At 43.6% G+C, this 10,965-nt stretch overlaps 1 protein-coding gene across 2 annotated transcripts; it reads right to left on the bottom strand.

Moving 5' to 3' along the window:
• Positions 1-368: 368 nt before the first annotated feature.
• Positions 369-6,027, bottom strand: TM9SF1 (transmembrane 9 superfamily member 1). Of its 2 annotated transcripts, none has more exons than XM_053467940.1 (6): positions 5,975-6,027; positions 4,141-4,457; positions 3,334-3,934; positions 3,045-3,230; positions 2,433-2,706; positions 369-1,406 (listed from the first exon to the last, which is right to left on the bottom strand). In XM_053467940.1, exons 2-6 carry the CDS (start codon positions 4,453-4,455, stop codon positions 1,013-1,015), a joined length of 1,770 nt encoding a protein of 589 aa, XP_053323915.1. In that variant the 5' UTR covers positions 4,456-4,457; positions 5,975-6,027; the 3' UTR covers positions 369-1,012. The 2 variants fall into 2 exon arrangements, with proteins under 2 accessions (XP_053323915.1, XP_053323908.1); XM_053467933.1 differs by lacking the exon at positions 5,975-6,027 and adding an exon at positions 5,594-5,874.
• Between the last annotated feature and the right edge of the window lie 4,938 nt (positions 6,028-10,965).

The following is a 10,965-nucleotide window of genomic DNA, read 5'->3' as shown; positions in this document are numbered from 1 at the left end:
GAAAATACATTTTCTTTAGAACCTGAAAATAACCTGACTTGTAGAAGATGCACCCTCTGCTCTCTGCCTGTTCACTGTCAAAAGAAAAAGCTCCCATTTAAATCAATGGCAGCACTTTCTGGGGGTAGGGGGGGTAACTAGACCCCACTGGAAATCTCACACAAGCCAATGCTGGAGCTGGTTGGCAACAAGTATACATACACCATATATGCATGCATCTCCTGCAAGATGAATAGGAGAAAACAGAACAATTATACAGACAGCTTTAAAATATAAGGTGCCATTCATTGCATACGGCTGCACAGCAGCTTTAATGAATAAGTCAATTATGTAACACACCTCTGGTATGTACTAAATTATACACCAAGTTTTTTGTAACATTTTTTTTTTATTTTGTAAAAAGAAAATCAAAAGATATAAATATATTTTCCAGGAGTCCATACAGAGATAGAGAGCAGGAGAGTACCTTCCAGAATGGATGGGCCAGAAGACCACTATCTGAAGGGCACTGGTTGTGTCCAGAACACACATCTGAGTAAACCAAACCAATTCTCTTTCTCATTTACATAAAGATTGCTGGACAATACAGAGCAAAGCACTGAGAGCCCGTATACTGACTGACACTCAGAGAAAGCAAATCATGTTCTAGATCTAACAGCAAGTTTCAGGGAGTCATCTGAAAGGCAGAAATGTGAAAGAAACGAGGCAGCTGCCTGGAACACCTTGCTGCCTGATGGTGCACGGACTTGAGTAAATACTACAGTAAACCTTGTCACGTCATACGAGAGAATAAACTGTCAGTTTTATTGTTTGGTTATGTTTTATAATCTTTGCAGCTTCTGGATAATTCTCTGGCCATTCCTTCCGTCTCTCCCAACCTCTACATATATGTGCTTGCCCTGTGTCTTCATCGACCAACAGCAGCAAGGTTTAAATCAATATTTCCCTGTCTTTTCCAAGTCCATTATTCATACGTAGCATATAAAGTACAAGGATGGTCCATGGCTTGCTCTTAATCCATCTTGAGGTTGACGTATATATAGCGTATGAATCGAAGCGATGCAGTGAAACTGACTGTTCCAAGCATGAGGAAGAAAACATAAGCTGTGAGGAATGAATAACCGAAAAATTCCACACTCTGAACCACTCCCGACATGTTGGAACGTCTCCAGTAGTAGAAGACGGAGTAAAGAAAGATAAAGGCTCCTGTGGATCCGGTGCTCATGACTGACCTCCACCACCAGCGGTAATCTTCCCCCGACAACTGGAAGTATGTCAGCGCAACAGAGATACAGGCCCCGACGCTCAGCAAGATGGCAAAGACAATGAACAGGATTCCATACAAAGTGTATTGCTCACGGCCCCAGACAGTTGCAAATATGTAATACAGTTCCACTGAAATTGCACTGCAAAGAGAAAGTTCAGGTTCTTAGTAAAACAAATAAGTACATTAAAAAAACATAAATTAAAGTAGAAGGAATGGAATAGATGGCCCTATAACATTCTGACTAGTGCACTTGTCAGAATTGGAAATTGGTGAACGAATGTGAAGACAACACACGAAAAGTAGGATTTGTATTACGCTGGGAAAGAGTATGATCTAAACACAAGATTGAAAGAATGAACGGTTATAACTTTGTCAAGAAAGAAATGTACAGAGAGAGTACGTCAAAGAATACATCATGTAAAAGGCAAATGAGAGATAAGAGAAAGAGGACCAATGTATAAAAAATAAGAATCAGAAATTCATAAGAACCATTTGGCCCACCATTTTTCTTAAAGCAATTCTTAATATAAGTCTGGAGTATGCCTATGCCACGCATGTATGCTCTGACCTCTAGCATTAGGCCATGGCACTTTGTCCTAACATTTCTCCTCCTTTGAAATGAAGACTCTTGTACTACGTTAAATCCTTTCCTCCAAGCTATACATATAGGATCCCCTTAGTGTCTGCTGATCATTTTTATCCTGCAAACAATTCGCCATTGCAGTAGCCCTTCTTGGCACGCCTTCCAGTATCCTCTCTCAATACTCCTACATAGCCTGCTCCTTGCCTGCTACTGGTGGCTCTAGCTATACAACCCAGCACCATGCTTTTATTCACTGCCAACCTTAAAGTCCTCAGAAATTACTTGCAAGTCCCTTTCCTCGGTTGTCACTGCCACTAACCAATCTTATTATATTTTTCCTTTGGATTGTTATGTCCTGAGTGCATTATTTTACATCTATCAACACTGAATTGCAGCTGCCACAAACTTCCGCGCTTCTTACTCAACTAGTGAATCATTCAAACGAGACATTGACAATAAGATTTCTTTTAGAAAATGAGAATGGACCAACAGAAGTCACTTATAAAAATGGTAAGTGAAGTGGGCATTAAGGAAGAATCCAAAAAAGGAGGTAAGAGGAAGAACATTTTCAGGCTCTAATACCTGAAAGGTAGGAAGCCTCCAATGGCCATGTGCACTGGCGCAGACTTGTACCAGGGTTGACGAGGGATTTCTCGTGCAATATTCTTAGTCCGACAAGGAGCCTCAAAGTTTCCTGCGCTGTTCTTTCCAAAGATACCCCCGATCACAGTTAGTGGGAAACCAACCAGCAGCCATACCGTGAGCAGGAGCAAGATGGTGGTAGCAGGAAGGGCTTGAGTAGAACCGTTGGCCCAATGCACTGAATTCACCACACTCCAAGTCAGGAAAAATGGAGCTGTACGCATATAGACATGTGTCATTTGGGTACAAGAAGGTTAACAGTTACACATTCCATTAAAACAAAGGATACGGGTGGTGGAAGAGTTTACTTTCAGGGATAGCATACATACACACACACACACACTGATGCAAAGGTAAATACTAATGTGAATTTATTATAGGGAAATGCTGGGAGTCTCAAGAGGGAACTAAGACGTTATGCCAATATATAAATTACTATCCATGTCTAATTCATGGAAAATAGAGAGGTGTGAGACAGAAAACAAGAATATAAGGTCGTAGCATGAAAGAGATAACGATAGAGGGTTTCGTTTGTGTAGGTGATTCTCTTACCTGAGAAGAGGCTAGTAGTGAGTATGATGTTCCAAACCCATCGATCTCCTCCCATCTGCCTGTAGAAATTACTCGACACATAGCCAGATATACAGCAAGTGAATGCATAAAGAAGAATAGCTGCTGAATTGATGGCACCATGTCTGTGCACGTTAAAAAGACCCAGAAGAACCATGACAATAATACCTGGTGAACAAACAGATAAAAGAAAGAAAGAAAAAAAGTCAAAAATGTGTACTTATGTTTTATACGTTGGTGAAAAAGTACTACCCCCCTTCCCACTTGTCACCTGTTCCCAAGGCTAGGAACTGAGAGCCTACGCCCAATACAGCACATAGGAGGCTTCTGTATGGAGGAAAACGGAATACATCTGTGTGAATAATCTTCCATCCATTGTCTCCTTGGTCCATTTCATCTGCTCCTTCCTCATCTAGATTGTACCGTGCAAGATCACTCTTTAGGACACGCATAAGGATGATAACAACAAAACCAAGAAGCAGAAAAACCAAAACCATAGAATTGATTATTGAAAGCCAGTGAATTTCAAGGCTTTTCGGAAAGAAACTGGAATCCCGTAAGCGGTCTCCACGATTCCCATATGGTACAGTGCTTGGAAACCAGCGAACACTGTATGTATGTGTTAGGCTGAGGGGCTCTCTCACATCATCCAAACTGAAAGGTTTCACATCTCGTACACTAACGTTGGCAAAGATAATCCGATCTTCATTATACTCGATATTAAAGTCCAGGTGAGACCACAAGCCAATTTTATGAGTGTGCGGCAGGAAACCACTCTCTTCCATGTAGCCCACAAAACCACGAATTGGGATGTCATCAAGCACAAATTCAAAGTAGTACAGTTCTTCAATGGCTTGGCGCAGCTCTTCTACCTGCAGTAAAAGAAAGAAGGAAGGAGCCAGGAATGAGACCACACTTCCACTTAGAGGAAAAACATTCTATACAAAACTCTTAAGCTTGTTGCACTGAGCAGTCAGCTCAAATTCTCATGCCAAAGTTAACTCACAAAGTGATGCTGTACCACACCAGGACAGGAGTCATTCATCCCATCTCTGCTTCCCCAGTTGCGGTCTCTTACCTGACTCAGGGATAGCTTAAGTTCACACAAAGTGTCTCTCTCAACATTTTGCCGGAACTTGATCCGATACATAGACTCTGCCATGCGATCTCCATCCAGCACTTCTCCCAGGGACAGACTCTTATGGACGATTTGTTGAGGGGCACACACGGGCAACTGGTAAAAATGATAAGTCTCTTGCGGGTTGTGATACGGCCCCACCTTATTTACATACAGCATTACTGGATCCCCCGGCTTGTATCGACTCTCTGCCGCCGTTGCATATGGGACCACATGCCACAAACACAACAGCGTGAGTGGCAGCAGAACACACATTTCTGTGAGAAAAAGAGAAGGCAAGATCCATGTAAGGAAACCTCTGCAGCGACAATATTTTGGAAGTCGCGAGCAATATAAACACACAAAGCTGTTGAAACGAGCAGAAAAATGATGAAGAACGCACCATTTAGATTTCTGTGTTTAAGTATAACTGTTTTGTATGAATTCGCTATTACTTTATTAAAGGAGTAGTTTAGAATCTCAAATGAGTTGTCTTTGATTATTTATACAGAGATGTTTCAATAAAAACTGTACAAAAATGCATGTCTACTTTACTTAACCAGTATTTTAAAACAGCTTAAGGCTTACAACCTTTATATCATTATAAAACAAGCCTTTCTAATTGTACTAAATGACCATCTGTGTGAAAGTTAATATTGTTTGTGTTGCGGTGTGGTGTTTCGGTTTGAAAAGGTAAGGGGGGGGGACTGCATCGCCCAGTGGGTGAATACTGGAAATTCAGGAAACAGAAGTTCGATTTTGTTCAACAATCGTGCTTCATCTGCCTCAAGACCCACTTCTTTAGGAGCTTACACATTAACTCCCTTCCCCCATCAGGTCACCTTTCCTAGTCCCTTGTCTGCTTTCGGACAATACTCCAACAATATTATTATTATTTCTCAACTAGCGTGGCACATTTGTGTAATAAACGCTAACACGCTTGTATGTCTTGTTTCTGTAGGTCAAATTGTTATATTAGGCACTAATTGTTATGTGATTACCCGCTGTACAGCGCTGCAGTATATGACGGCGCTATATAAAACAAATGAGAATAATAAAATAATGATTGTGGCAACACGCATCTAAGCATTAATTCAGTGTTACATACCTAAGTTGAAATCAAAAATATTTGTGGCCGTTGTGTAACTGGTTGGCGTCTGTATGAGGGGTAGTATATTTAAATGAAGCTAAAGCCTTAGAGTGAAGCAACCTACAGAGACATATTTATGCAAATGAAGGTGCATATGAGAATTGTATGTTACATTCTGCATATTTAAGAATTCCACGGGTAGCTGGTATAAAAAGGATAGAAATTAGATCAATTGATGCATCATTTCCCTGTCTTGTGTATTTTTTGTAACAGACGACTTGTAGCTTCAAGCCAAGTATTATTAACTCATTTCACACATCTTACTTTAAGTGAAAAGTGACTTGTTTATACAGAGGCACGTCTTACACGTATGAGGAACTGTCCATTAAAACAACGTTTCCATAAAATCGCTACAACATATCTGCCTTCCTTCTGTTTTCTGCCCATAACGGTCAGTATTAACTAAAGCCTTGATTAGCACCCATTTCCGTTGTCAATATCAGATTCTGGTGGGGACTGCAATACTCTACAACACTCATTAACCACTTCCTGTGTGCGGTTTCCGGGTAACCAGTGGCCGTACAGCGCGGTATCCCGATTGTATTATATAGCATCACCCTCGTCGTCCTATATAACTGTATCGGAACGTCCCCCGCTGTGTTCCATTATTCTGCTTCTATCTCTCCCCCACCATTCGCTTCCTACCTGCTCGCTGTTTCCAGGTTTCCTCTGACAGTTACCAAGGCCCTCCTCGCTCCTGACGTCATATGGTTGCCCCGCCCCGCCTGACTTAACCGGACCTGGGGTCCCCGAGTTCAACAAAACGCTACCACGCCTAAACCTAAAGTGGGGTTTTGGTTTCGTCAGGGTTTGTGCTTCTTTTTAGTCTCCGGATTTGATTCTATGGAATAGACCGGTACGATACACTGAGTCTTTCAGGCAGCTCAGTAGGCACCAAGGACACGTCAGCAAGACGTTCCAGGACGCGCAGTGTATCGCTCCACATCGCTAGATACTTTCTGTATAGTCCTCTAACGCTCTTAGAGTTCTCAACACTAAGATAGAAAACCACATTATCATGATTGATAAATTGTCTCCATTTCGCGTATTATGATACACATTCACATGGAAACCAAGGTGCGTTGAGGTTTACACATCCACTGCAGAGGAGGGCTAGTGAAGTGGGAAGCCTAAGACTGTCTTAGGCTTCCCACTTCACTAGCCCTCCTCTGCAGTGGATGTGTAAACCTCAACGCACCTGTGGCGGAACTACCGGGGTCGCAGGGGTCGCGACTGCGACCGGGCCCCGGTGGCAGGGGGGCCCAAGCCAAGGGGCCGCCCGAAATCGGGCCCCGGCGGCAAGGGGCCCCAAGGTCTATGAGTTATAGACGGCCGTAGAGGCCGCATAGGCCCAGTCAGGACCGGACTGACTGGGCCTATGCGGCCTCTACGGCCGTCTATAACTCAGGGCAAAAGGGGCACTTGCCCCTTAACCCTGCAGCAGCTGCTACCGGGCCCGCCACTCTAGGGGGCCCGGGCAACCCCCACGATTAATTCCGCGGGGGGCCGCTACTTACTGGCAGACGAGGATGCCGGGGGACGCAGGAATCCAACAGTCACGTGACGTACGTGACGTACGTCACATGACCCTGCTGCGCATCTGCTTCCCCCTATGCACTGAACAAGTTGGTCTGCGAGCGCCGAGCGGCACATACTTTTTACATCTTCGGTTGTTCAGGTAAGGGGAGGCTGCATGAAGGAGTATTTGAGATTGAGTGAGAGAATTAATGAATATCTGTGAAGGAGTGAGTGAATGAATGTTTGTGAATGAGTATATGTAAATGAGTATCTGAATGAGGGAATTAATGAGTATCAATGTATGAATATCTGAATGATTGAATGGATTATCTGTGAATTAGTGAGTAAATATTTGTGAATTAATATATGTGTGTGTGTGTGTGTGTGTGAGAGATAGCATGGATGTGTAAGGGGGGGGCAAAGATACCACAGTCAGGCTGTTTTGGTGGAAAGATGCCACAGGAGGGCTGTTTTGGGGCCAAAAATGCCACAGGAGGGCTGTTATGGTGGCAAAGATGCCACAGGCGGGCTGTTATGGGGCCAAAGATGCCACAGGCGGGCTGTTATGGGGCCAAAGATGCCACAGGAGGGCTGTTATGGTGGCAAAGATGCCACAGGAGGGCTGTTATGGTGGCAAAGATGCCACAGGCGGGCTGTTATGGGGCCAAAGATGCCACAGGCGGGCTGTTATGGGGCCAAAAATGCCACAGGCGGGCTGCTATGGGGCCAAAGATGCCACAGGCGGGCTGTTATGGGGCCGAAGATGCCACAGGCGGGCTGTTTTGGTGGCAAAGATGCCACAGACGGGCTGTTTTGGTGGCAAAGATGCCACAGGAGGGCTGTTATGGGGCCAAAGATGCCAAAGGCGGGCTGTTATGGGGCCAAAGATGCCACAGGAGGGCTGTTACGGTGGCAAAGATGCCACAGGAGGGCTGTTATGGTGGCAAAGATGCCACAGGTGGGCTGTTATGGGGCCAAAGATGCCACAGGCGGGCTGTTATGGGGCCAAAGATGCCACAGGCGGGCTGTTTTGGTGGCAAAGATGCCACAGGCGGGCTGTTTTGGGGCCAAAGATGCCACAGGAGTGCTGTTTTGGGGCCAAAGATGCCACAGGAGGGCTGTTTTGGGGCCAAAGATGCCACAGGAGGGCTGTTATGGTGGCAAAGATGCCACAGGCGGGCTGTTATGGGGCCAAAGATGCCACAGGCGGGCTGTTATGGGGCCAAAGATGCCACAGGAGGGCTGTTATGGTGGCAAAGATGCCACAGGAGGGCTGTTATGGGGCCAAAGATGCCACAGGCGGGCTGTTATGGGGCCAAAGATGCCACAGGCGGGGTGTTTTGGTGGCAAAGATGCCACAGGCGGGCTGTTTTGGTGGCAAAAATGCCACAGTCAGGCTGTTTTGGTGGAAAGATTATTTATGTATTCAAAGAAAAAGGGGCGCATGTACAAAAAGGGCCCTATGTACATGCGCCCCTTTTTCTTTGATTATGCCCTTTGAACATGCGCCCCTTTTTCTTTGATTTTTTTACAGAAATGATTCAATATGTAAATTGAATTTGTTGAAAAAAAATTGTTGGGTAAAAATCATGTTTTTTTGGGGGGGTGGGGGGCCCTTAACAGATTCTCGCACCCGGGCCCTGAGGGGTCTAGTTACGCCCCTGCTAAGACAAGCGGCTTAATAATAAAATGGCCAAAAGCTGTTGTTTAGGATTTCTTACAAAATTCACAGTCCTGTCCTGCCTCCACAGTCCTGTCCTCCACATTTGGCGAAAGTGCAACTTAAAAGGGCAATCTTGAATCGGTGGATAGATGAAAGATACATACAGACATACAGATCTGCACCTACCTATTGTATAAAAATACTTGAAGTGATAGATACCTATGCAACCTCATGACATTAACAAATGAATACCCATAGTAAAAAACAAACAATATTAGACCAAGTCTTTCTGATTGGCCCATTCTTTAGCTTTCTGTGTAAAACGTATTTTTGAATTTTGCATTAGAATTACTATTTATACATAACCTCAATCTCCTAATACAGCCTATATACAGCCTAATACAAGGGAATGTATTGGAGAGAAAGCCAGCAAACATAGTTCATAAGGTTGAAAAACCTAAGTCCACTAAGTTCAACCCTTCTACCTAACCTTCCTATTCTTGAGCCAAAAGAAGGCAAAAAAACCCTAATTAAGCCAAAAAAAAAAAAACCCTAATTAAGCTACAAATGATTGTCAGTATCTAGTCGGTATGATGAGCCCTAACAAATATCACTGAAGAATGGCTAGACATACCTGGGAACTCTCTGGCTACCTGGAGCCCCTCCTTGCAGGATGCGGGCAGGTGGTTCCATTAATGATGCAGGACACATGCCACCTTTGGAGAAGGAGTGCATGCCTCAACACCGCTCGAGTTTCCCTGCCGTTACCCAGAGAAGTGGCACTTGATGAAGAAACAAAGAAGGGACCTGGTCTTCACCGTAACCTTAGGACACGACTGGCACTGGGCATTTTTTTTGTGTCTTTTTTTTCACGGTGGAGCCATTGAACCTTGGGGCTTAAAAAATATTACATTATTACAATTACTTGGTACATACAATCTATATCAAACAGAAGTAAAATGATGGAGGGGATTGACTATGGTTCCAATCCTGGCATGACTGGTGGACCACTACTCACCGATACCTGTGTTGAAACACTGTTCATGTGGCAGAGTATTTTTTCTCTACCTTCATTAATTTGTTTTCATGCTTAATGTTTCCTTTTTTATTTTTATGATAAAAATATCAATAACATTTTTTGTTGCCCGCCCCACACCATCTTACTGTTCCAAGTAACCTCAAGGAAGTAATCTAGCAGCACCTTTCGCACAAGTTGTTTTATAACTACGACCAAAGAAAACAGTCTCTACCGCCATCTGCTGTTCAGAGACAGTCATCACTATCACCCTTGGTGTAATAAAACAGAATTTATTTGAAACACAAAGCAACAGTGCCTCCTCAGGGTGACCATAACATTACAAAGTCTCAACTGAAGCCAAGATGCTTTATATCTTTTTAGTACTCTTAAATTGCTGCAACTATTTGATCATTTTATATTTTCCTTTTTGGGTAAGTAGCAGCCAGTGATCTGTAGGACAGCTTTTAAGTGTAACAATGTAATGTGGATGATTATACAATTCTTGGAGGTATGCGTTTTCTTCTTTCTCTGTCCCCCCCAGTCTATGGAAGAGGTGTTTGGCCATGTCTCATGTGTATTATACTCGTACGTTGGCTCCAGCGCTCTCTCGCACAAGAGTTCCAGGTGGTCTAATGAGACCTCCAGCACACATGTAAAAAAAGTAAGCGTGTTTTTATTTTACAGAGAAGGGTGGCAGATTAATGGAAAAGCTATCCTGAGCCTAAGATAAGATGGGCATACTGGATGGGCCAAATGGCTCTTATCATTCCATCAAATTCTATATGAAAAGGGAAATACATCAAGGTGTCATTAATACATATTAATAAAAATCACTTTTAAATCACATTAGTAGTGGAAAAAATATTTTAAATTTCAATGTAAGTGTAAGATGCAGCATGGAGAAGGTGACACTTTCAGTGTTTCAAGGGATCATCACCATACCTGGGAGCGCTCTGTGTTCTTTGGGTCACCACAAAGTCGCACGAACCACTCCCTACCCGCATCTCCTAAAACCACTGCAGTTTCCTGCATCTGGGGCTAGCTCCGCATGCAACTTCAGCAGGACCGCCAACCTGCATCCCCAAAAGGGAAGCTGGAGCCTGGATGATCCCAGGTATGATAATCACCATACAAACTAGCACAAAAATCCTATGTTATGGTGTAAAGTGGTTACTTCTATATACAAAACCCGTGTCACATATACTCATTTTATATTTGATTTGATGATTTCAAATAATATTCAGTCCCATAAGTAAACGACCCATTGTATTACTTTTAAAATTCTCTCCCAACACAGTCCTTTGCCTCTTACTTATTGCCTCCCAACCTACCGTCAACATCCAATGCCCAGGGTGGTGCTGTCCATTTACTGAATGCAGGTGGCAGCATGGCCCACATATACAAGGCTTAGAGGAGAACCCCATGAAATATTGCATT

Source organism: Spea bombifrons, chromosome 1 (assembly GCF_027358695.1).
Source record: "Spea bombifrons isolate aSpeBom1 chromosome 1, aSpeBom1.2.pri, whole genome shotgun sequence".
NCBI classification, from domain to species: Eukaryota; Metazoa; Chordata; class Amphibia; order Anura; family Pelobatidae; genus Spea; species Spea bombifrons.
This window is presented reverse-complemented; position numbering and strand designations above follow the sequence as displayed.